A 27,941-nucleotide genomic window follows, 5' to 3' on the forward strand; every position below is an offset into this window, starting at 1 on the left:
GATATCTAAATCTTAAAGTGATAAATAGGCCTCTTCTCACCCTTTACGCACACGTCAAATCTGACCGCAATGGAATCGCTCGAGCTGCTTGCTGTTGCTATGGTTACTCTCTCAGGAGAACACAACTTTTATTTCTTAGCGTTTGTTCGTTAAACCTGCAGTTACATGGCGATGTATTTGAACTAAGACGCCCCAACCTTTTGTTTCGATTTCCTTTAGGGGGGTTCAAGCTTTAATTCGGCGCGTCTGCGTTCCCCACACCCACCTCAAATCGCAACCGCGTACTGAGCACTTTTCTTAATATACTCATTCATATAAACACTTGGACTGTCACATGAAGGCGGGGCTCCCTGTAACTCCATAGTGACGTGATGCGGCTTGTCTTGGTCAAACCTACCAATGAAACGGGCCTTCTTGACTCCACCGGGGCTGCGCGCAGCGAAAGGGTGCCGGATCATTTCAACGCAAAGCGGCACTCCGCCGCAGGTGAGGCGGGGATGCAGCATCGCTACTCGGGAGCCGTTCATCAGCACCACCACCACCACGCGGAGCACAGGGGTGGCCCTAGACAGACCGCACACCCCTTGCCAAAACAGAGCCAAGAGAACCTGCCCAGCCCTTTCAGTCATGAAGCACCACTCAAAAGCCAAGGGAGCAACCCAAGTCTCGCAGACTGTTCCAAACCCTCCCTAAGTCGGCAGCAGAGTGTTGGAGGGGCTGCCAAAACTGCGAATTGCCAACAAGATCACTGTTCGTGCAGCTGCGGATTGCAAGAGCATCAACAGCTGTTGCAGCAGCAGCATCGCAACCCTCCACCTTCCCTCCAGCTACAGGTTCAGCAGCAGCGGCTGCTGAGGAGCAGCCTGCCCAACTGCTGCGTGAGAGGATCCGCGGAGCTGAGAAGCCAGCAGCCGTCTTTGCTGCAGCAGCACCGTGACAAAGACAGCCTGAGATCAGGCGAGCAGCGGAATCTAGCGTGGACGCCTGATAGATGCCAGGGAGCCAGGAACTCCGTTTCGCCGCGGAGTAAAAGCAGCCCGCTGTCTTCTGACAGTCGCCTGTGGTTCGAGGAGAATAAACACAGACACGAAGGCTGTAAGGTAAGCCTGCATACACCGACTCGTTGAAATACGCATCGTTTATACATGCACTCTGTGAAGTTTATGCTTAACAGGTGGCCAGTTTTAGCAATGCGCCCGATTACGCAGGCAGCGCAATACTGGGAGGTCGTGTTTGAAATCGCTTGCCATTTTTAACACCAAATTACGGCCGCGTGGATGCAGAGAGCTGATTTGTAGTTGCTAGGTGTTGGTATTCGTGTTAACCTCGAAAGCATGGAAAGAAAGAACAAGCGGGGTTGCTTGCAACAGGCTGTCCATGATTCCCATGATGGCGTTTAATAGTAAGCATTATGAAGCATTCATTCATTCCTACACCTGCATCATTCATATGTAGTCTAACCCTGAATATTTCTAGCCTGCCTCATTATGTGAGTCACAGTTTAAAATTAGTCTATCTATCTATCTATCTATCTATCTATCTATCTATCTATCTATCTAACTGTATGCCAGCGCATTCGTCGCCTGAAAGGAGCAGGGGCCAGAAAAGCAAGGCAGAAAGGCAAATCAGTGTCATTCATTCCTTGTGGGAGAGTCGACCCTGTTTCTGCCTCGCTGTTCCATTTTCTGCCTGTGCAAGCCAAGGGAAAGCCCCCCTGAGTGTCACTAACATGTACTTCAGGCCTGTATTATTCATGACGGGTTAGACATCACTGCCAGAATGGAGAGACATTAGTATCAGTTTAGTTCACAATGCACAGCAGATGGAGGTAAAACCCATCAGCCATCTCTTCCCATGAAGTCTCCCATAAGTCTTTCCCGTTGTTTGCGTCTTGACTGGTTCTTGTGTTTGTCTGCATTGTGCTTGTTCTAAAAGAAAAAGTGATTGTTCTACCTGTGGTCCTTGGATTAATTTGTAATTTAATTCAGTGTTTGATGCACAGCATTGGTAGGAAGTAATATTACCCTGGGAGCTCAAACACATTTAGCTGTTTGTACAAATCGCTTCTTTTAGGAAAACCACATTTATGCAGAATTCTCTCCAAGGGAGGGGGTTGTAATTATGTAAATATTTACGCAGAGTTTACAGTTTGGCTTCTTCTTGATTGTGCATGAGAGGGAGTGAAAGCACTGGGATGTGCCGTGGATGTTGAGGGAATGACTGGTTCAGTATGAGCGAGCAGGCAGAGGGGAGAATCTTCGGGTGTTGTTGCTCTGCAGCTGGCGTTCTGCTGCTTAATCAAGGGTAATTTGTGGAGAGTATAATTGGCTGAGCTCTCTCGTCTCTCTGTATTCGAACTGAAACTGTCCGAGAGCTCTGCAATGCCTACGGTGTGTGTGTTTGTGACTTCTGGAACTATGTCAGACTACGTTAAACCCTATTGCTATAGTATAAATCAAAGTATCAAAGGCTGAAAATGTCCTCACCCTCAGGCCACACAAGATGTAGCCGAGTTTGTTTTTTCATCGGTAAACAGATTTGGAGATATTAAGCTTTACATCATTTGCTCACCCATGGATTCTCTGCAGTGAATGGGTGCAGTCAGAATGAGTTCAAACAGCTGATAAAACCACAATAATCCACAGGACTATAGTCGATCAATTAATGTCTTGTGAAGCGAAAAGCTGTGTTAATTCTAATAAACAAATCTAACAAGATGTTTTTAACTTCAAAGTCTAAAATACAAGTCTATAATCCAAATAAAGCTTCCTTCAGTGAAAAAGTTTTCTTTTTTGAATCAAGAGAGAAATATGCATAGATCAAGCAGAGTTTACAAACGGAAACAGTTCTAAACAAATATGTCGGTGGATTTTGATGAGAGGACGACAGGGAATGGACTTTTTCCACCAGAGAAAGAGTTATTATGGACATGCATTTTGGCCAGAAACAATGGTTTAAAGTTAAAATGGCATAATGATGGATTCATTTATTATAAACGCACAGCTTTTCACTTTGCAAGATGTTAACTGATGGACTGGAGTTGCATTATTATTATGGTTTTTAATCAGCTGTTTGGACTCTCATTCTGACAGCTCACATGTGATGCTAAAAAGCAAACTCGACATAATCTTTGAGTGAGTAAATGTTCAGCAATTTTTCATTTTTGGGTGAACTTCCTTTGATAAAAGAATATGCTCTGAAACTAACATACTAACATTATTTTGAATTATTGATGCTACCAGTTAAAACACCTTTTGCTATTTCAGGTATAATTCATCCATCTATTTTTAAATACCTGATCATTCTCTTGTTGTCTATAGTGTGATGAAAACAACAACAACAAAAAACTTGGTTACACTTTATTTTAAGTGCCCTTGTTGCAGTGCAATTATATATTTAGGTACCGAGTAATATTAATTAACAAAGGGTTAGTGTTAGGAATACGGTTAGTTTATAGTTAGTTGCATGTAATTATACAGAATTTACCGTTGTGACTACATTAAGTACCTAACAACAAGGACACTCTATAAAATAGTGTTACCAAAAACTTTGATTCAGAAACAATTATCTTGACTCCACTGCTTTTGTTCTTGTTGTCTTTTAGCCCATGAGAGCCCCTGCAGTTATTTATGAGATAGCGCACAAAGTTTCACTGGGGAAATGATACAAATGATGTTATGAAGTCAATTGCTTGAGGATGTGAATGCAGTCTTTTTAACCTATAATGCGGGGAACTGTTCTGGATGTGAAACATTGTAAAAATCAAGCTACTTTTCATGATGCTGGAGTTGTACGGACAATTTTGCCAGTATTCCCAGTCTCAACGGCATTTGTTAGGTTATCGCTAATTGGTCACTAAGTTGTTCCTAGGCTATTGCTTACTAGTGCCTAGATGCTAAATGTTTTATTTTTTTCCACAGATAAAGATGAGAAAATAATCTTTTCACAGAAGACACGTTCTTTTTCTATCATCCGCCATGCAAAAAACATGTCCATTAGGTATGATTTGATTTATAATTTTTGTCTGTATTACTGTTGCAGGATGAGTTGCACACCAGTTTTGGGATGGGAGCAATAATAATAATAGTGAAATGTACTTTATTCTTATTATATCTCAGGGAAGTTGTTAGTGAAGGGCTTGGGACTGGGTGTTTGTGTGATGCCATTGCAGCTCTACATTCGTTGTTAAAAAATTTAGGCCTAAATTTAATATTTATTTGAACGGCATATAGAATTTCCAGTATTAATATTAGTACTAATAAAGTACTAATAAACAAAATGTTTTTAAATACAGGTTTATATATTTATCATCAATTAATCCAATTTGTTTCAATCTGATATTTTATATGCAATTCAAAAACTGGTACATATTTATGCTTAAATATTTTTTTGAGTTCAGAATGATTAGTCACGTGACATTTACAGTTCCTTTGATTGGCTGAAAAAGTTCTGTGGTTCTCATTAGCAAAGATTGTAAATTTCTTATCGCAAAGCCCTCATGGTCCTGCATCATCCAGGCAACTGGCATTGAGATGCTAAAAGACCGTTTTCTCCAGTTATCATGGTTCAATCTACATAAAAATCACAACGGCTGAAACAAATCACACACAAATGTTTTTCTTATTTTGGCTCTTACATGGTACGGGCCCTGAGGTGCAAATTTATGCAACACAAGACGAGGGAAGATCACGTTTTGATAGTGAAGAGCAGTTAGAAAAGATATTCTTGAATAGCGGGATCTGTAATCAGTTCTCAGGTCTGCTGCAGACATTTCATTACAGAAAGAGACCTGAGGAACAGAGAGTCAGATGCCACATCTGAATGAGTGCAAATTCAATGTCAAAATAGATTTGCTAAATTGGATTTGTACGGACCAAAGCTTGCAGAGAGGGGAATGAAGGAGCAGGGGAGGGTGAAGTCTAAGGGCCCTTCAGCTTTGACATGCACAGAAGAGAATATTGGTTAATACGGAAAATTAGCGAAATGTGAAATTGTGAGGCTGAGACAATGAAGACGCTATTCCAACATGGTGCAATCCTAGCCTGTTGCATCAAAATGGAGATGAGCAGATGTTGTTTTTGTGACTGATATATGATCAGTTTTGTAGACGTGTCCCAAAACAGCATAAAATTGCACTCGGAGCATGCAGCTGTGTGTTTTTAACTGACTCTTCAAGGTCATGCAAAGAATTTCTGACTTTGTGCGTCTTTGTTGTTACAGCAGCTGTGCTGTCATTTATGTTGGAAGTTACACTGTGGTGCATCCCATTGGAAAGAAAAATCACAAATGAGATCTCTGTAATATCCCAATTCTTTCTCTTGACAGCAATGTGATTAAATAGAGAGCAAATGGAGACTTTTGCTTAAATGCAGTAATCAATGTGCCTCCTCTGGAGTTTCAGAATAGATCAGTGTCACTATCTGTGCTGAGATTTGGCAAGATACGGAAGTCTGCAATCAAAAGTCTGGGACTTCCCCATGTACAGTATTTGTATATATATTTTTTAATGTGACTAGAACATCTATCTAGCTATCATCTAGATAGGGGTCAGTTATATTAACATTATTTTTTCTACTTTTTGAAACTGATCAAAAGTGACAGACTTTTACATTGTTAAAAAAAAATCATATTTAATATATTATATTTCTATATATATTATTGAGCAGCAAGTCAGCATATTAGAATTATAATATGTACTATTATAATAATAGTATTGAATAAATACTATTGAAATTCTGCTTTAGCTTCAAATGAATATATTGCATATTAAAGTAGATTAAACCTCAGGGTAATGTCAATATTGGGTTTTTGGGGGGGAACAGATGTTAGTATATTGTACCTTTTAACATTTCCAGGAAGAAAGACTAATAACACAATTGACTACTGGCTCTCTCCGGACATTGATAGAAAAAAGAGCTCATTTGGCAACTGGCAGACCATGCTGGCCTTGGAAAGAGTGGAAGTTTTGACAGGAGCTTTGCTATGTATTGCAATTGATCCCTGGAGCTCTTTCATCAGAGAGACAGTCGCTGCTTGTTGGAAATCAGTTCTGAACCTCTGGGTCTGTTTTATTATGTCTATTACTCCATTGTATTTTAAAGTAAATATAGGTACACATAAGTGATACAAGGACAATAGATATATTTTTCTCTCTAGCTGAAATAGCCTACAGTATTTCAGAGACATATGTTGAAGTAGAAGGTCTCCAAATATACTCCAAAGTGTGTGTTTTCCTACAGTAAAGGCCTGAGAGTCCACACCACAACTATAACAATAACGGCACAAAGGAACAATATCGTTGGATTCATTATCAGAACAATATTTCTTGCTGATGAATGATAAAAACATCAGAATCCATCCTGCTTTAAAGAGCTTGAGCTTTTAAATTGGCAGACGTCATAACTGCAGCACATGCCTATTATTAGCAGAATGTTATCATGCTTTGGTGTGGACGCTAATATAATTATCGTTTTTGGTGTGAATGGGCCACAATATATACATTGTAACAAAATATAGATGATATAAAACATATTTTATAGATTAGACATTCTTTAAACAAATTCTTAGCCCTATTAGAAATATTTTTTTGTAGTATTTATTATAGTATATTAAATTATATTCAGAGTGTAAAAGACTCTACTTTTGGACAAGTTCCCACAGTCTGTTTGTGGAAAACAAACATAAAAAGTGGGACAAACAAAAAGCTGTACAGAATATAAATTATCTGTTGCCATGTCAGCAGAAAGCCATGTGAAAGTCTCACACGAGGGACCTTGATAGAAATTTACTTTCGGGGGACCTGAGTACTTGTTTTTCTAGTCCTGAATGGTATTATCTGTAACCTCAGTTTAAGCGTCAGTATCTAGTAGCAGTTTCTGCATAGATATAGTCAGTACAGCCCAGTGCAGTAACATGGATAAACATAATTTTTCAAGTAAAAACAGTGAAACTGTCAGTTATGCTGAGGAGGCTGGAGGTTCAAGCAGTGATTTTGGATTTAACATGATCTCTACCGAGGTTCAGCTAAACCAGGTATGTGAAAGGAACAGTTTCCAGGTGGTTCCACAACTAGCTTTGGTTAACTATGCCTATCAGCAGTGTATGTTGGATATGTTTGCATATGTATTTTCAAACAGCTGTCTTTACTCTCATTTCTAATCCATTGGTGTCTCGGTTAGAATGTGGGTCTACGTTTTGCGCTGCCTATCAGAAAATGACATTACAGAAGTAGGTCTCTGCAAATGAGTTGGCATTGTGTCAGGCCAGCAGCTAGATAACAGAAACTGATCCTTATTGCCAAAATTAATTAGAACAGTATAAATTCAGAATAAAAATTCAATTCAGAAATAATTGAATAATGTGAGATTATTGTGAGCAAGCTTTTTGTATCATCTTCACAAGCATTATCGCATTTACTGATCTGTAATACAATTAGGTAAAATATTCACTAATTTCCGAACACTGTAAAGAAACTTTGCATGTTCCCATGCTTTCACGGTTACAGTTTTTTATATTTATACAAATTCTTTCAAATCATTTCACTATGTGTATCTGGGGGTCAATTGATTAATGTTTCTTCCATCTGAACAGTTGACTAGTTTTGAAAAGTGATACTAGTGACAAACTAGGCTATAGGGATTGTGATAGGCTATTGGATTATATTCCTGTTTGCAGCTTTGTTTAGTTAAAGTAAACAGTTTCTGTTGTCAGAAATCATTTTGACAATGTTATTCAAAATACATTTTCATTTAAGAAAGTTGGGGTTGTTGAGTTTTTTTTTTAATGCTCACCAAGGCTGCATTTAGTTGATCAAAAATACAGTAAAAACAGTAATATTGTGAAATATTACACTTTTAACTAGCTGTCACTTTATATTTTTAAAGTGAGTGAGTGATGTGACGTGTAGCCAAGTATGGTGTCCTATACTTGGAATTTGTACTCTGCATTTCACCCATCCAAATACACACACACACAGCAGTGAGTAGTGAACAAACACACTCCCGGAGCAGTGTGCAGCCATTTTTTGCTGCGGCGCCCAGGGAGCAGTTGCTCATAGAAAGTATAAGAAAGCTCAAAAGAAAAGCATTTATTTGAAATAGAAATCTTTTGTAACATTATAACTTTTGATTAGTTTAACGCAATCCTTGCTGAATGACAGTATTAGTTTCTTTCAAAAAAAATCTTTTGAATGAGAGTATATTTTGGCCATCAGCTGTTTTTTTTATTGAAAATTTCAGTGTTTACTTAATTTATTTCAATTTTTTTTAAATCATTGGTTTATTTCAGTTTTTCTTTATTATAGCCCTGTGATGCTTTTTATATAAATCAAACTGTAAATAGTTGGTTTCACATTGACCGAAAGCTTTTTCAGTAGTTACAGTCAGTAGACGATGCTCCTCCCACATGCATTTTGAACCTTGTAGATCAGGGGTGCCCAACCCTGTTCCTGGCGATATACTGTCCTGCAAAGTTTAGCTCCAACTCTAATCAAACACACCTGCCTTTAATTTTCACGTGATCCTGAAGACCTTAATTAGTTGCTTCAGGTGTGTTTGATTAGAGTTGGAGCTGAACTTTGCAGGACAGTTGATCGCCAGGAACAGGGTAGGGCACCCCTGCTGTAGATGCTGGCATTTATAATGTAATTTTCGAAAGAAATGTCCATAAAATCAGCATTGTTGCGAGTCGGCAGTGCTCTGCCCCTCAGCCAGCACACAAGCACCTGGACACAAAAGAAAATGATAAAAATCTATAAAATATCTTCTCATTTCTGGCAGGTGAATGCGGATGCCAACAGGCTGAGCCATGCTGGATCGCGGCCTTCCCTGTCCCACGGCGGCCCACAGTATCCTCAGATAGCCATGAACAGCTGCAAGTACAATGGGGGCATAGTCAGACCACTCGGCAGTCTGGGGGCGTCCCGGAGGAACCTAGCAGAGCTGGACTCTGAGACACAGCCTTTGCAGACCCTGCACACTTCCGGCCTGGAGGTGGTGGTCTCCAAAGGGAATGGGGAAGACCCTAGTAAGCAGTCCAGTGAGAACCTTGTGAGGCAAAGACCATGCAGCGCTCCGCATAAGAAGAACAAGGACATTGGCTATAAGCTCGGGCACCGGAGGGCGCTGTTCGAGAAACGCAAGCGCCTTAGCGACTACGCCCTGATTTTTGGAATGTTTGGGATTGTTGTCATGGTGACGGAGACCGAACTCTCCTGGGGAGTTTATACAAAGGTAAACGTTTTGAAGTTTTGAATAGCCTCAAAGAGTTTTCTGGACACTTTAAGGGATACGTAGGGATCCACCCAAAAACAAACATTGGGTCATCTTTTACTCACCCTCATGTTATTCCAAACCTGCATTCATTTCCTCCTGCTGAAGATGATGATATTTAGTTGATATTTTGAAAACCGTTTTGGTTCCCTTTGACTTCCATTGTATTTTTGTCCATACAGTGGGAATCAGTGGGAACTTAGGAACGAAACTGTTTAGTTACCAAAATTTTTCAAAATATTTTATTGTGTTCCACATAAGAAATTAAGTCATATACTGTAGGTTTGGAACGACGTGGGTGAGTAAATTATGACCGAATTCTACATTTTTTGGTGGACTATCACACAAAAATGTCTTAATTTAATTGAAGTATATATGAAAATATCTAACCATATAAAATCAATTGAAAAACGTATTAACTTAAAAATCAGTGGGTTACACTTTTCAGCATGAAATAATAGAAACTGCAAAAGCACAGAACAAACTGCTTAAACTAAAAGATGCAAACTAAAAATATAAATATGAAAGTGAACTCAAAGTATTAATACTATAATCATATGTAAATAATACTAAAACATCACTCTTTGAAGCTTATATTTTTGCTTGAAGTGTTAGCTTAAAGTGTCATTCTGTATTCTCTTTTGTATTTTTTATTTATTTATTAATTTTTTTGTAAATAACATTGGTTGTAAAATAACATTGTTTGGTTATATAATTAGGATTAAGACATTCCTAGATTTTTTTTTTTTAAGTTTGGTCCAAGTGTCCAATACTTTTTGAAGCTGTGTGTGTATGTGTATTAGTATTTGTTGGGTGCTGGTTGAAAACTCAGACTTGTAGTTAAGAAGTTCAACCTGCTTCACCAAGAAAACCCATTGTATTGTAAAAAGATGGCTATGCTATCCACACGTTAGACCAGCACCTGAACCACTATTAAAATTCATGCTTGTGTAAGATGGTCTTTTTCAACAGGGCAATGATGTGTCACAAGAATTCACATGTTAACCTCTGCTAGATTAGCTTTATACATCTTACTTCATCCTTATTACTTTGATTCATACCATGTAATTAAATGCTGCAGCATATTGAAGTCCAAGAGTGATCTATTTATGACCGTTTAAAGACACTAAAGGGTAAATTCATCATTGACATAGGCTACTTTGTGCGCACTTGCTTAATGGATAGAGGCATCAGATAGCATCAATCAATTAAATTTTCATAGCATGCTCTTGATAATTACATGTGTAATTTTTTATATAAGTATTTGCAATCTTTTATCCGAAGGTATAGCTTCTATACAGAAAGGACGTGAACAAGCTAATAGGCCTTACCCTTATTTGTTTCCTTAATTATTTTAGGGACCTCAAATGGCTCAGCTGTGGAAAGAGCAAGTGATCTCCACTTAGAGTTGTACTTACCAGACCTTCAAAAATGGCCATTTTTGCCTTAAAGTAAAGATGGTGATAGTATATTATCACTAACGACATATTGGCATCAGTAGGCCATCTGTCAGTGCAAAATATGGTTCTGAAAAAAAAAATGCTTAAACCAGCCAGATTTGCTGGTCTTACAGTTGCTGGTTTGACCTTTAAAATCATTGCCTACAAGTTGTCATTCTCATATGATTCTACAGTTTGTTGATTCTTTTGGCCTAAGTGAATCGCTGGCCCTGAAGTTAGACGATCCCTGGAGTAGAGCTTTCTTTTTTTAACTTCCCCTAAAAGCATAGTTCGATGCCTTAGCCAGCACATCGTGTTCCAGTGTATCAGCAGAGTCAGACAGGTTTAATGAGCTCCAATTGCACTGATCTCATAATGAGGATTGTCATCCAGAGAGAAAGAACCACAGCTAAGATTGAAGGAACTGGACTGGACTTATGGGTATACTTTGTGTTAAATCATTATTCGCTACATCTGTTGGAATTAGTTAAGAGCACAAGCTATGTTTCCCATCTGAAAAAAATCACAGCTTCAACCAGCTGGTTAAAGTCTGGCTCAGGGATGCTCAATCCCGTTCCTGGAGATCTAATTACCTGCAGAGTTCAGTTTCAGCCCTGCTCAAAAACAACGGTCTGTAAATATGAAGTGCTGCTGAAGATCTTAATTGGCTGGTTCAGTTGTGTTTGATCAGGGTTGGAACTGAACTTTTCAGGAATGTAGATCTCCAGGAACAGGATTGTGTACCCTTGGTCTAATTGGCTTAGAGCTCCTAGATTGACCCACTGAAAAGTGCCAAAATCCATCTATAACCAAACAGACCAGGTTAAGATCTAAACCTGGCCTGGTCTGTTGTCTGGTTATAGAGGGATTTTGGGCACTTTGCAGCTGGAGCTCCAGGCCAACTAAACCTGCTGTTTGAGGCTGGTATTTATTTTTGTCTTATTTTTTATTTTTATATTATATGAGTAAAAGTACTTTAAAAGCCTAAGTTGTAACATAAAAACTACAGCTTCCACAAGACTGTGAGTTTACATGCTTGGCTAATCTGTTACGGAAATTAACCATGGTTTTACTACATATAAAACCAAAAAACATAGTTAATACAGTTAACCCATGGTAACCACATTTTAACAATGGTTTTGCTACACTAGTTTAACTATGGTATTTGCACACTAAAAAATGCTGGGTTAAAAACAACCCAACTTGGGTTATTTGGCAACCCACCGCTGGGTAAATTTTGCACAGAACACATGCTGGGTTATTTTGACCCAGCTGGTTGGGTTAAATGTTTTTACCCAGCATGCTGGGTTGTTTTATTGAAGTCAACTATGGTTTAAAAATTACTATATTACTGGCTTAAAATGAAATTAAAAATCACATACAGAATTACTTGAGGCAACAGCAATAATCAAAAGAGGAACATTTATTAATAATCAAGAACACCTGTGGACAAAAATATAAGACACACTGAATTTATTTGGGTGAATACAGCATAATTTACAATATTACATGCATTTAAACTCATTTAACAAGTATTCTAGAAAAAAAAAAAAAACAGTACTGAGAGATTAGAGAACACATTTTAATATTAAATTATTACCATCCCAAAGAGGCACAAAATCACTTTCACAGACTTTTTCATTAGCTGTTCCCTCCTGGTGGAATGACCTGCCCAACTCAATCCGACCAGCTGAGTCCTTTGACATCTTCAAGAAATGGCTAAAAACACATCTCTTCCATCTTTATTTGACCCTCTAACTCTAGCACTCTCTATTCTAATTCTGTTTTAGCTATCTGCCGTCTTTGTATTTATTAATCTTCTTTGTATCTATCTGACCCTCTAACACTATTATTATTATTTTTTTTAATTCTATCTACTTGTGTTCTTAAAAAAAACAGAAAAAAAATTCTTGCTACGTGTACTGCGTTAGGCTAACCGAGACTTGTCACTTGGATTTGATTGCTCATATTTTCCTCATTTGTAAGTCACTTTGGATAAAAGTGTCTGCTAAATAACTAAATGTAAATTAAATAATATTCAGTATTATATCGAATAAAATCAGTTTGTTATCCCAGGCAAAAGGCGTTTCCATTATGTGAAACAACCGCTGCTGATGCATTTAGCTGACTGACATCTCATCCTTGTATGTTGCGTTGCGTAAAATAATTTACTTTAATTAACAGTACAGTAAAGACTTTATAAACAAAATAACATGCTTTCAAAAATGACCCAGCAGCTTAGTTACAGAAAAACTACCCAGCACATGGGTAAAATTTAAAATGACCCAACAAGCTGAACCCAGCATTTTTTAGAGCGTAGTAAAACTATGGTTAATTAATACGCCAAAAACATGGTTACTACACATTTACTATAATAAAACCATGGTTAATTTTTGTTAGGGATCAGTTAAACTGTTGCAGTCTTGTGGCTACTTCTTAGCATCAACTTAGCAACATTTAAAAAATGCTTAAATCCAGTTTGAAAGTGGGACTGTGGGGTTTTACTTATAGAACAACTAGTAATATTAACCACAAGCCTTTTTTCACTCTTAAATCAAGTACTTGTATTCCAAAACTTCCATTCTTTAAAGACTCCATAACTTGAAAATGCTAATGCTAATTGCTAAAAACTGAGATACTCTATATAGGTAGCTTTCTTGCATCAAAAAACAAAAAACGAATCCTGCATAGTTCAAACTCCTCAAACTGCTGTATGCTTCATCTAGCACGTGTGCAAGACTCTTACATACAGTAGCCGTCAAGAAATGGTGTTTGTCTGTGACTTATAAATCTGTTTACTCTTGTTGTCGACACTTTTATCCAAAGCGACATACAATGCAGTATGTTCTCTGGGAAGCAAATTCACAAAAACAAGTTGCAAGAACATAAATGTAAACTAATGTTGTTGTTGTTTTTTCATTGTCTCTGCAGGAATCCTCATATTCATTTGCACTGAAATGCCTTATTAGCCTCTCCACTGTAATTCTGCTCTGTCTGATCATTATGTACCACGCACGAGAGATTCAGGTAAGTAGCCGACTCTGCTTTGGAAGCCAGAAACAAGAGCATAGATTGAGACAGGAGCCTAAAAGATTACAGAGGAAGCACTTATGCCAATTCCTAATGACTTACAGTAGCAGCAGAATGAAAACTTGCCCTGGCTTTTGTAATTCCTGATATCTGCATTCAGCGTCTGTGTTTTTTTTACCTATCCATTAAGAGGTCTTTATAGAGAAGACACTGATTTTGATTAATGATGGTATTACAAGTGGGGCTTATGGCTAATAGGAGATGTAATTTAATACAGGCCTGTCAATCAGTTGCTTTGTGAGCATTATTTAATGACTTGGAACATCAGATGATGGTCAAATTACTGAATGGATGAACAATTAAAAAACCTTTATTCCTGATTGCAGGTTGTATACATTACAATCATTGAAACAAAAGAGAAGAAATCCATATTATAGTCATAAAACTAAAACCACAGAGAATGCTTTCATATTATATATTATTTATATTGTTTAAAATTTATGTCCGTTTATATATCATATGTATGTGTGTGCGTGCATATACATAGACATATATATTTGTGTCATTTAAAATTTGCGTTTTTTTGTAATTATTATATTATGAAACATTCTAGTACTTATTATATAACAATTTTAGTCTATTAAATAACATCTAAACATGTTTAAAACAAGGTAAATGTACCTGATAGAACTGTATAGTGTGTGTGTGTGTGTGTGTGTAATATATGTGATTGTGTACATATATGTACATATATAGTTCAATCAGGTACATTTAATCTTGTTTTTTTATGTTAAGAAATTATTTTGATGTATCATTTATATTCTAGTTATAGAATTTTATATAATATATTGTATGTAATATATCTCATATCTATTCTCATACAATTCTTTCAGGTAAATTAAAGATGTTTGCATTTTTAATGACAAATTGTATTTTTTGCAATGAAGATCATAGTTATCCTGTAGGACCGTTCAATGCCTTCAAATTTGTTGTTTCTGCCTAACGTTTAGCTCTTTATGGTTGACAATGGAGCAGATGACTGGCGGATAGCCATGACATACGAGCGTATCCTGTTTATCGTTTTGGAGCTGCTGGTGTGTGCCATCCACCCCATTCCAGGTCAGTACGTCTTCACTTGGACCGCCCGCCTGGCCTTCACCTACACCCCGTCTGTGGCGGATGCAGATGTGGACATCATCCTCTCCATCCCCATGTTCCTGCGGCTGTATCTGATTGGCCGGGTCATGCTCCTGCACAGTAAGCTCTTTACGGACGCCTCGTCACGCAGTATCGGAGCCCTCAATAAGATCAACTTTAACACACGCTTTGTCATGAAGACTTTGATGACTATCTGCCCAGGCACAGTCCTGCTGGTTTTCAGCATATCATCATGGATCATTGCTGCCTGGACTGTTCATGTCTGTGAGAGGTGAGATAAACCTTTGATTTCTGAAGAAACACTGTTTGTACCTGCAGTAGTAAAGGAATATTCCACCTAAAAATGAACTCACCCCTCATGTTGCTCTAACTTTCCTCATTCTACACTGTAAAAAAGATTTTTGGAAACACTTCTCAATAAGCTTCCATTTGTAAACAGTAGTTAACTACATTATTTAGCATTATATAACAATGAAAAATACTTTTAAAGCATTTATTAATCTTAGTTAATGTTGATTCCAACATTTGCTAATACATTATTGAAATCAAAAGTTATATCTATTAATATTTAATAGACCTGAGCTAACACCAAACAGTTGTAATTTTATTAACTAACGTTAACAAAGATAAATATATACTGTAACAATATTTTGCTCATTGTTATGTTAGTTAAAGCATTAAATATAGTTAAGTATACTTTATAAACTATATAAGTATACTTTACTTATAAAGTGCGAGCATTTTTTTTTTAAAGTCGCAAAGATTGTTGGAGTAGCTATTACAAGAAATTATCAGTCTTTCATGTTTAATTTGTTACTTGGGATTTCTTAGAAATTGCTAGTAAATTTCACAATTCATTTGTAACAAAATAAAATAAATAACTAAGTAAAAAAAAAATCAGTATGTGGAACATAGAATATGAACTTTAAAATCTAAATTAAAAATCTTTGAAAATAGCTCTTTTTCATATAATGTAAGTGAATGAGGTCGTCAAGCTCCAAAATGACAAAACAAGCACCATAAAAGTGCCACACTTCACTCGTGCACTATTTTTGTGTCTTGTGAAGTCATTCAATAATTTGTGTGATGAACTGATCAAAATTATAACCTAGAGCCAAAAAGCTGACAGGCTGTTTTTGTTGTCTGTACGGCTTTTCTAGTCCATTTCAAAGTGTATTAGAAGTAGAGGAACTATGTCTTAAATTTCAGTCTGTTCCTCACTCAAAGCTATTATATGGCTTCAGAAGTATTTGAATATGGCACCTATATGGACTGTTCGATACTTCTATGTTGCCTTTTTAGTCATTTTAAACCTTGACAGACCAAGTCCCCATTCACTTTTATGATATTATAACGAGAACTCAGGATATGCTTCCACAGAAAAGAGAAAGTCTAATGGGTTCAAAATAAAAAAAAATTGAGTTAATAATGACAGATTTTTCATTTTTGAGTGAATAATTCCTTTATGTAGTTCTTTCTTTCCAACGCAGGTGGTCAAGACCCAATATTGTTGCTTTTAAATGTGATATCATTGGCAAGCGGATGTGTGCGTGTTTCATTGTTCACGGTTTTGTTCTATGTTTCTCCCACATGGCTGCTGCTGGATAGGGGTCCAAAGTGAGTCTGTGATCTGCAAGGAAAACCTGTCACTTGGCTCTTAGCTTCTGCTCATCTCTCTTGATGAGCTATACTGGCAAAACGGCAAATTGCTGGCATCCTGGAAATCCCAAATTCTGTTTATTTCCAAATTCAGATCCATGTGTTTTGTCCTGTAAATGGTCTGTCATCTTATAGCCTCTGATAAAGAGTGTTCTTAGCGTTGGGTAATTAAATTTTTGAGTCATTCTTTGGATTTTGGGATTTTCACGCAGCTGACACCATGTGTCAACATGGTGGTCATCATGTTCATGGCAGCCTGTTCTTTTCCTAAAGCGCTGTCAAATATTTGAACTTTTCTGGTGCTCTGAAGTGCTATTCTTATCAAGACACCATCTTGTCCTAGACCTTGGGGGAGAGTAAAGATCCAGTGTGTTATCATGACCCATAAACATAGAGAGAGCAGCACAGCTATGCTAATCAGGTCATCCTGAGCCCTTTAGCCAGGTTCATGCACCCCGTTCTTACCCATTAGACTATATGTGCTACGTCATCCACCCGCTATTTCTTCACTGCACTGCACCACAACAATTGTTCATAGTGTATATGTGGGTTTTCTTCAACTATGGCCACATTTAACCCTGACTTATAGAATATAGACATACTTTTCACATCCCTATAAGTTTATTTAATTTGTTTACTAAGAAAGTTTAACAGCTGACTTAAATGCATCACAGGAGAATTTTTTGTTTTTGTTTTACATGGTAATAGCTTCATTAAGGTAAAACTTTCAGTTGGTCATGTAAGGAATAATTGACGATGGGCCGTTAAAATTATTAGAAAAATAATGCACACCCGATGGCCGTTACACCTCGGGTGTGCATTTATTTTTCTAATAATTCAACGAACCAAAGTCAATTATTCCGCTTATACTACGGTTGCCACATCTCAAAACATTGATCAGATGATATATTTCAAGGCACTCGTAGGTTTTTCTACTTAAATCGCTTTTGTGGATTATTTCTTCCGCATCTCATCCAACGCCTCCCTTGCTAATTCCAAAACGTAATTTTAAACCGTAACGGAGGCTTGAGCCGTTGATAGTAGACTACTGCAGTTAATACAGTTAATAACTAAGTTATGAGAGGAGAGAGAGATTACCTCTGTGAGTCTGTGCGTCTCTCAAAAGTGTTCGGCAGCAATATCTCTAACGTTAGTTATAGTTAAACTTAAAGTTCATTTTCTTCACGAATAGTGCCGTTGTTGTTACCTCGCTTGTGAGAAGTCATGTAGTTTTTAAGTTGTTAAACATTGTTACTGATAAAATCGTCAGAGTAGTGCTAACAACATTAGCGTATGTGTTAACACGTGTGCAAACTGTCTGTGAGGGAGAGAGAGCGGGAGAGATAGAGTATGTGCTTTCTGTACATAATAAAACGTAATTTTGTGGCAAAAACATGAATATAATCTGTCGTTTGTATCCTTATGTTTACTATATTTATTTGTTTGGCCAGTGTCGTTGTTTTGGTTCTTTTGCTGTTTTAGGCTGTAAGGACCTTTGAAATAACACAAATCATTTGGCGAAGTGATATGGACATGTAATGCGGTGCCTGGAACTACGTTCGCTGTGCGTTTCCCTGAAAATAATTCCACACCTTAGAACGTTCGTCAGCCAATCAGATTCAAGCATTCAACAGCCGTAGTATAAGATGCAAATAATGGCTCAACTGCAGACTGGCATATTTTTACATAAATTAAATAAAACTATAAAAATTTAAGTTTTTGTGATGTTTTGTTTTATATTCCATCACTGAAATCTGGATCTTGAACATGGATAAAACAATTAAGACATTTGTGTGATACATTTTTTTTTGTTTGTTTTTTTTTTTTTACAAAAAATAAGTGGCCGCAGTTGTTGAAACACCCAAATCTACAATGAAGTTTATTTTTCCCTCCCCCGTTTTTCTTGTTTTGAGAATAAATGGTTTATATATATATATATATGTGTGTGTATGTTTATATATACTTAAAACTATATAGATGTTTTTCAGAAATTTATCTTGTTTTAAGCATGCCCGGAAACTGTTACTTGGAAAGACAGATTTAGAAAATTGATTTTTTTGCAGTGTGGTTGAGAAAAAGTGCTGAGGACACCAACTAAGCTAATGTGCTAGTCGGGTGTCATGCTAGCTTGTTATTTTTCTGTATTCTCATGTCTTGTGTAAGAGTTACAGTGGATGAATCTGTCGGAGGAAGGGAGAGGTGCTTTATCAGCACCTTTAGAGACTCTGTATTTCCCTTCGCTTCACCCCTAAATGGCCACAGCTACTTCTTCACTTTAAATCATTTGTCGGCAGGCTAGTCGACAGGCCTCGTTTAATAGCACTCAAGCTAATGAGTCCTCAGTTAAATTCATGGGCATAGAAGCTGGACACTCACTGATTGATTAATTCGAACATAAATGTAGAGTTACTCCGTAGTCAGCACATGGATATATTGTTCATGCTGATGGAACATGGATTTGAGGCCAAGAGAAGACCTTGTTCTGAAACTTGACATCTTCATCATTTTTTAGTTGTTTTATTCTTTACATTTGGTGTTTGTGGTGAATGTTTCTGGAACTGAGTGGACTGTTTTGTTAGGAACGCTGGAAGAATCGACATAGATGGTATGCTGTTCCCTTTACAGAAATTTGCCATGGTAACCTCCAAAAGTGTCACCAAAAATATAGTTACTGCGATTATTGTTGCTACTGTGTGAAGCTTTCAGAAAGTTTTTGCCATTTTATTTAAAAAATTTTTTTACCAGCAAATACCAAGTAACCACGGATTTATTCTAGTAGCAGTTACTGTAGTAACTGGCAGTTACCGTGGTAAATTTCTGTATGGGTCGAATCTATGTTTAAGATTCTGTGATATGTACAAGTGAAGCTCTCTGAAGTTCTCTGATTTGAGATAATACTAAAGTGCCTTGGTTGAAATCGACTGCCTGAACGCTCTTATGTGCCCCATACTGTCAGAGCAGTGCATTATCTGAGTTCAGGGCAGCTTTGGATTTGGTTACACTGCCAGCATGTTTTTCTATATACCCTTTTTATACTCGTGTAATGGACTGTGACTTCCAATATAGTTTTGCACAGACACATTCTCCACACCAGACCGAGCTAGAACACTGGGGAACAAGAGCAAGCCGTCTAATGGGCCCTGGCTGCCCTCTCGTTCATACGAGCAGAATATGGACAGCACTCCTTTGAAATTACATACACAAAGGCACCTTGATTTATATTTTGGGCTGTCCGCCTTTTTATCCAGTGAGGTCAGGCCTGAATATTGATATATGCTGCTGCATTCAATACTTATTGATATTGCACTTTAGGTCACCTTTAAGATTACCCTTCAAATGTAATTGGGCTTCTCAAAAACCCCTAATGCAAAGTGTACCTGTATATTTGAGCCGTGCAACAGTGTCGATGTGCAGTGCTGCACAAATTTCAAAGGAACTGTTTGTATATCATTTAGTATGAGACAAATCTATGAAAATATGATTGCAGCAGCACAATGTATTAAGTAGGGGTTAGAAAACCTGGACTCAGGTACGAGAGTAACTCTTAAGTATTTTTTTCCTAGGTTAATTTTGTTTGTAAAGAAAAGCTACTGTTGTGTTTATTAATTTATTTAAATGTGTTTAAATGATTAAAAAATCTAATGAATTAATTTAGATTTTAACCTAAACTGATATACAAGATAAAAAAAAATTGTTTTTTTTTTTTCAGTTTGCTTGTTAATGTAAATGTAAGTTTTATTTTGCTATATTTATTAATTTATTTAAAATTGTTGAAATTATATAATCTAAATCATTAATTAATTTGCATTTTAACCTGAACTGAGGTAAAATAATCACTTTTAAGTATCTTCTTCAGGTTTATTTTGTTCCTCAAAATAAATGTAGCCAGTATTATAGATATTCATTTATAATCATTTATTTAAATAATCAAAATGATACATTAATTTAGTTTTTAACCTCAACTAAGATACAAGAATCAATTCAAGTATTTTTCTTTAATTCATTTTGTTTGTTGCTACTATTATATTTCTTAACTGATTTAAATTATTTAAATCTAAATTTAACCTGAATCTAAAATCTTTTTCTCATAATTTATATTTATTAAATTAAGTAAATTTTTTTTTTTTTTTTTTAGACTTGTATTTTTATTTATTTTTTTATCCTATAAGGTATTGATTAGTCACTCTATCAAATTAATCCCAGCGTTTTCTTGTCATTTTATCTCATCAGATACCATGATAAAGTGGAAGTCACCAGTAACTTCTTGGGAGCCATGTGGCTGATCTCCATAACCTTCCTGTCTATTGGTTATGGAGACATGGTGCCTAACACATACTGTGGGAAGGGAGTGTGTCTCCTTACAGGAATCATGGTGCGTCTCTCTTTTACCCCACTAATTATGTACAAATGATGCACAAATCTTACATTTAAGACATTCATGTTCTTGCGAGTTTATCTGCATATACTTTTAAAGTTATTAGTGTCCACTCAGCCATAACATCAGCAGGCCATAAAGCCGTTTTGTAGAGAAACTGTATATAAAAATTCTATTTTTGAGACATTTACACCCTTGTGAGTTTATCCGCATAATTTTTACTGTAATTAGTACCTACTCAGCCATAACGCCATCAAGCTGTGAAGCCATTTTATAGAGGAACTGCATTTAAAAAGTGATTTTGCTATGATTTGTGTCGTGTGTTTGTTTGTGCTTTCAGGGGGCCGGTTGCACTGCTCTAGTGGTGGCTGTCGTAGCCAGGAAGCTAGAGCTCACCAAGGCTGAAAAGCATGTCCATAACTTTATGATGGACACTCAACTCTGCAAAAGAGTGAGCTTTTTTAATATACAGAATTGTAGCTAAGTGAAAACCAAGTATAAAATAAATGTTAAACAAAGCAGTCAAACTCGTTGCAAAGAGCACTTTGGGCTAAATGTTGATGCTGCATAAGCTGTGGAAACTAGCCAACATTCCCTTGATGAGATCATTTTCTAGACAAAACCTGGCAAGCATATCTCACCCATATTAACCAGAACCTTCCAGAGTCTACAACTAGTAGCACTTAATGCTGTATTTCAAGAGTAATGTATTTTCATGTCGTTCCAAACCCTTAAAAGCTCTGTTTGTCTTCGGAACACAATTTAAGATATTTTCCGAAGACGAACAAAGCTTTTACGGGTTTGGACAACATGGGGGTAAAAAAAATTCATTTTGGGGTGGAGTAATAGATCACCCAAAAATTTATGTAATTAATGACAGAATTTTCATTTTTGGGTGAACTATTCCTTTAAAATATTTAATATTAGTTTCTTATCTGGACTTCATCTGCTCACAGGTCAAAAACACGGCTGCTAATGTACTCAGGGAAACATGGCTAATTTACAAACACACAAAGCTTGTGAAGAAGATTGACCATGCCAAGGTCCGGAAACATCAGCGCAAGTTTCTGCAGGCCATTCACCAGTATGTATTTTTGCAACATTTAATCTTTGTAATCTTCCTTTTGCTATGTGTGCTGTTTGCATTTGTATTTTATATGAGATGAGATATAAATCTACATTTTAGGGTGCTTAAAACTGGATTTAGTTCAAGTTCTCGCTTTCCAATTTAGGGAATCCACTCGCATAAAGTTTTTTTTATATGGAGTTTTGGAAACGGAATTGATCCTTTTAGACTGAATAGACTCAACCTCATATTTCCTTCCTAATTTACTGCCACAGCATTTTAAGATCTTGGGAGTTTTACCTGTCAGATCATGGGATGAAATCTTGATGCTGATGTTGCTGAAAATAAAAGAAGTTAGGGATAGTACACAAATAGTATATCAGACATAATTGTGTGCATAAATGACCAAATGCACTTTTTGGTTAAAAATGACTGTCTTGACGAGATGTTAATGTAAACTCAGTAGAACCGTCTTAAGTAAATGTTAAAAAAATAAAAATCTCACAATATCAGTCCAGTGCATTGGAACTTAAAGTGTAAATGAAGCATGCCACTGCCTATTATCATGTTAATAATGATCCAACGGTAATATTGGCAGAGAAGAAGAGAGAACCACTCACTGCTGTTAATTATTTCTTTGTTCTTTATTGCTGACTGTCTATTTGTTTACTTAATTGAGATATACTCGAAGGCTACTGCTTTCATTTAATTTGTTTATATTTATATTAATATTTCACTTTTTAAATAAGTGTTTGCTTCATAGCATATTAGTTTATGCTTTGAAACTTTTATGGAGCATAATGAAATGTCTTTGTTATTGTGACATCCCTGGATGCATGAGAGAGATGTTTTTCATATATAGTGTTCAATATTATGAACAATTGAAGTGACATAATGTTGCTAAATGGCCTGGCGATGCAAATCGAATTACAAGGTTTTTTTTTTTTTCCAAGTCAGTCATAAAAGTCTTTTGGTGTGGTGTGCAACTTGAGGTTTTTAAAAAAATGTATTTTGTGTTCCATTTGTTTTGCCTTAAATCACTGCAGAGCTCAGAAGTAAGTCATGTCTTCTCTTTTTCCTTACCATTGGAACCCTTTTTCATTTTTATAAGTCTTATTCAGCAATATCAACCAACATGATGAACATTGAAAACATTTGAAGCTGGGCACCATTTTTATTTAGCATTGATATCCATTAATGGTGTTTGGATGAATCACATTTACATGGTTTACCAACCTGTAATGGTACTTGGAGGGAAAGTTTCTTCACATCTTCTCAGCTTCAAATTTATCAGATGCCACAGTGTCAGAAATTCATTCATCTAGCCTGTACCAGATTTCCACAGAACCTCGCACTGCACTTTTAGTCTTTTAGATTCTTTTAGTCGTACCACCATGTACAATCTGCTGGTCTGCAGTGTTTTCTTGCAAACACAAATCTATTGCAAATCATTCTTATGGAGATACTTTCAGAGAAATACCAAATGTGAATGTTATTAGACTGCATAAGTTTAGACACAAACTTTAGCATTTAGTACTCGTTTCCTTTCCCTTGGTTGGTTCACTTTTAAAGGGATAAATCACCAAAGGAAGAAAAAATCTATTCTGTCATTTACTCAACATCGTGTTGTTCCAAATGCATAAGACATCTTTAATTTAACAGTTTGTTTTTAAGAACGTGAAAGTTTATGAGAAATAATACTGGTGTTTAATTTGTGAATTGTTCATTTTAATTAGATTGAATTGAGTTGATGGAAGTTCAAATTAATATAAATCATTAAATATCACACTAGCTACATTTATGTTGACAAACAAAATTAACTGGACAAAAATCCTCAAATAAATTATTTTTGTACCTCAGTTCAAGTTAATATAAATTATTTACATTAAAAAAATAATTGATTATTCAATAATAATACTGTATAATATTATTATCTTCATAAACAAAACTCAGGACTGATTCATGTATTTCAATTCAAGTTAAAATCTTCATTTTATCTAAATTAATTATTAATATTACATTTTTTAAAATCTACAATAATGAATCAAAATACTTGGTAACACTTTAGAATAGTGAACACTTATTCACTATTAACTACGACTTTTCCCTCAATAAATTCCTAATTTCCTGCTTATTAATATTTAGTAAGGTAGTTGTAAAGTTTAGGTATTGGGTAAGATTAGGGATGTAGAATAAGTGGCTACTAATAAATGGCTAATATTCTAGTAATATGCATGCTAATAAGCAACTAGTTAAGTGACACTAAAATAGTGTTACCAAATACTTGTATTATGTTTATTGTATCTCAGTTCAAAATCTAAATTAATTCATTAATTCATCATTGAAATCATATGAATGAATGAATACAGTAGTAGCTTATGCATCATGTTCACATGAAAAAGAGTGACCAGTGCATTATACAAATTTTTTTGTGTTCCACAGAAGAAAGAAAGTCATGCAGGTTTGGAACGACATGAGACTGATTAAATGATGAAGAGAATTTAAATTTTTAGATGAACTAATCCTTTAAGTGCAGTAACATTTTCTGGCCATGTTATAGGTTCTCTGATGTGAATCGCCAGTCCTGCCTCTGTTTGGCACGCAGTTAAAGTGAAAGCTTTGCTGAGCACAACAATTCATTTATAATGTATTTGGCCTTCACTTTTACGAGACCACATAAACATTCCCTTAATGCATACAATCATAAAATTCTATAAATATCTGCACATGAAATGCTTCATAAACTCAGCAAATCGGCCTGTGTTGTGGAGAAGGTAACAGTTGCATCTGGAGTGCAGGGAACTATGGAGGTCTGGGTACAGAAACAAACAGACCAATTTTGGCCCTCCCAAAATTGAGAGTTCATCTCTGGAACAGTACAAGCACATGTGAAGGAGTACAAAGTGTCCACCTTTTGTTTTCCATAAAGCTTGCACACTTGAGTTTTTCACACTTGCTTTTCTTTTTTCGATGGGAGGGGGAGAGTTTGAAGCAAATGGCTGGTTGGGGTTGGTTTAGGTTGCTTGGATAACTTTGGAGAAGACATTTACAGTATTTTTGAATAAGACATGAAAAGCCATCACGTTATGTTTATATTCTGCATGTGAGTATCATTGACAAGCATTTTTCTCAAGAAATTGTTGTAAGATCTAACAAAATTCCTCGTTCTACAGTTAACTCTCCTTGCCATCTCCCCTTTCCTTTCCGGGTTTTGTTTGAGCTTTCCTATAAATGAAAGCCCAGCTATGTGTATCTAGAGAGTTTCTGGTGTTAGCTTTCTGAATTGAGGCACTGAAATTAGGTTAATGCTAATGCATCACTGCTAGCACATCTGTCATTACCATGGAGCACAAACCGTGTGTCCACCCATTCTGTGTCTTTATCAGTTCATCTGTTTCCACGTTACACCGTCTCCAGTCTGACACGATATAATGAATGTTTTCTGCTACGAGTTTCAATGTATGCCGTCACACTGTTGACAAAGGTGGTGTTTGGGGTGTGCTTCTGCATATTTTGCACTGTTCTTGCTACAATAAAGCTGTTTAGTCATGACCTCAATCTGTAGGCCAGCTGCAGAAAAATATAATGGGTTTTTAAAATAGCAAATTATAGTTTATGATTTACAATTAAATTGAAGTCTGTGATTAACATAAGCTCAGAGTTTGACATAAGCTTGACTTTCAGGGGTTTTTTGACAATATAAATTCAAATAATAAATTCATAATTTCAGAATTGAAATATGTAATTATTTTTTATTGTGTGTGTGTGTATATGTATATATAGATAGATAGATATATTTATATGTGTGTATATATATATATATATATGTATTTATATGTATATACAAATGCAAATATAAATTTATGTATATTAAAAACATTTTTCTACAAAATTAAAATCAACAAAAATCTTAATCTCAAACTAACATTTATTTAAAAATTATTTTTAACAGTATGCTTATTACTTCATAATGTCTAACTGCATTTCATTGCTGTCCATTACATTTTGTCTGTATGCATCAGATCACCATCTAAAAAATTCTGCAGCACAGTTTCTTGACTTTGAGGTAGTATTGTAATAACCATATTCATATGCTTATGGAGTTTTAGGACAATGTCTCAATTGTTGTTCTTTTCGACCCTTTCTTTTTTATTTTACTTCCTGTGGCTGAATAAGTTTGCATGTCTGACTGGACCGAACTGGAATGTTTGCATGTGGGCACATCATTTAATGGAAGAACATTCATAATGTGACACATTTTGCATTCTAGATTTCAGCCTAATTATCAAACTCTGTTTCTTCCTCTTCTCCCTGCTAATTTCCCTGCTCTTTTCATTTGACAATCCATCACAACCTCTTGCACTTGCTTTTGCACTCCTTCCTCTGTAAACTCCTGCCTCCTTTGTATATCTGTGTGTCTTCTTTCCTTGTGGCCCATCTCTTTCTCTTTGCCTGTCCACCTGCTCCCTGGCTTCTTTTTTTCCCAGACTGCGAAGTGTGAAGATGGAGCAAAGAAAGCTGAATGATCAAGCAAATACGCTGGTGGACTTAGCAAAGGTGTGTACAGTGTTTCTTGTTGCTTGTAATCCTTAGTACATTTGTAGGACATGCTGGTTGTTTTGTAATATGGTCATGTATAGTAAGAACTGTTTATTTTATGGATTTTAGATTTGGTTTACGTTTTAAATTGTGTATATTTTAGTAGACTATGATTATAAGCTATATATTATGTTCAACAAGTTGCAAAAGATTGAGGACAGTAAAAAAAAAAAAAAACATTTTGAAAGAAATTAATACTTTTATTTAGCATGGATGCATTAAGCTGATCAAATGTAAAATTAAAGACCTTTATATTGTTACAACATATATTTCAAATAAACCTTTTTTTAAACTTTATGTTCATCAAAGAACCCTGAAATTAATGGTTTCCATGAACGGTTTCCACAAAATAATGAAGCAGCACAGCTGTTTTCAACATGGTTAATAAAAAGAAATGTTTCTATCTATGTCTATTATTATATCTTCTATAATGGCTACTGAAAATTCAGCTGTGCATATATTACATTTTAAAACGCATGCAGATATAAAACAGTTATTTTAAATTGTCATAATATTTCACAATATTTTTTTTTTTTTTTAACTGTATTTTTGATCAAGTAATAGTTGTCATGGTGAGAAACTTTTAAAAAATCTTGCCAACCACAAACTTTTGTGTGTTTGTATATACTTATTGAATTCTGCGTAAATTGAGGTATATTGGACCATGTTCACCTCTAAAATAGTATGTGAAATAGTATACAGTATGCAATTGTGTGTGGACCAAAACAAACAATGGGAATTTTATTTTAATTGGTTATTTGACAACATATTTGTGCCAATACCTATTTTGTGTCTTTTAATTTGTAATATTATATTTTAAATGTTTTGTTTTTAAATATTTTGTGTTAAAGTCTTAATGTTGTAATTTTTTTGTAGTCAGAAAATATGCTTACTTTTCCATGCCAGCGGACAACACAGGATTTGTGCTTTGTGTGTGTGTGTGTACTAATTGTGCTTATTACTTCTTCAGACACAGAATGTGATGTACGACCTGGTATCAGAGCTGCAGGAGCGCAGTGAGGAGCTAGAAAAGCGGCTCGGTCACCTAGAGGCAAAACTGGACTCCATAAACAGCAGTCTGCAGGCTCTGCCTGGCCTGCTCTCACAAGCCATACAGCAGCAACAGCACCACCTGCTGGACGGGCTGACCCAACGTGGATTCACTCTCACACGACCCTCCTCGCAGACCTCCGAACGATCCTGGGCGTCATCCGCGCACCGACGGAGATCACCCTCTACCGCACCACACACGTCCTCCGATAGCGGCTAGCACGCTCTCACACACTCAGAACCATACTCTAAACCTACACACACACACACTCCTACACACCTCTGTCATCAACTAA

At 36.2% G+C, this 27,941-nt stretch overlaps 1 protein-coding gene across 1 annotated transcript; it reads left to right on the forward strand.

Annotated features, from left to right (window-relative positions):
- Positions 1 to 371: 371 nt before the first annotated feature.
- Positions 372 to 27,865, forward strand: LOC306849338 (small conductance calcium-activated potassium channel protein 1-like; the record flags this gene model as incomplete). The annotated part of the gene is made up of 9 exons (XM_079384288.1): positions 372 to 1,100; positions 8,778 to 9,230; positions 13,640 to 13,735; positions 14,749 to 15,167; positions 20,786 to 20,927; positions 21,271 to 21,381; positions 21,887 to 22,014; positions 26,484 to 26,553; positions 27,566 to 27,865. 9 exons carry the CDS (start codon positions 372 to 374, stop codon positions 27,863 to 27,865), a joined length of 2,448 nt encoding a protein of 815 aa, XP_079240414.1.
- Between the last annotated feature and the right edge of the window lie 76 nt (positions 27,866 to 27,941).

The sequence above is a fragment of the Barbus barbus genome, assembly GCF_936440315.1.
Source record: "Barbus barbus genome assembly, chromosome: 29".
Taxonomy (NCBI): Eukaryota; Metazoa; Chordata; class Actinopteri; order Cypriniformes; family Cyprinidae; genus Barbus; species Barbus barbus.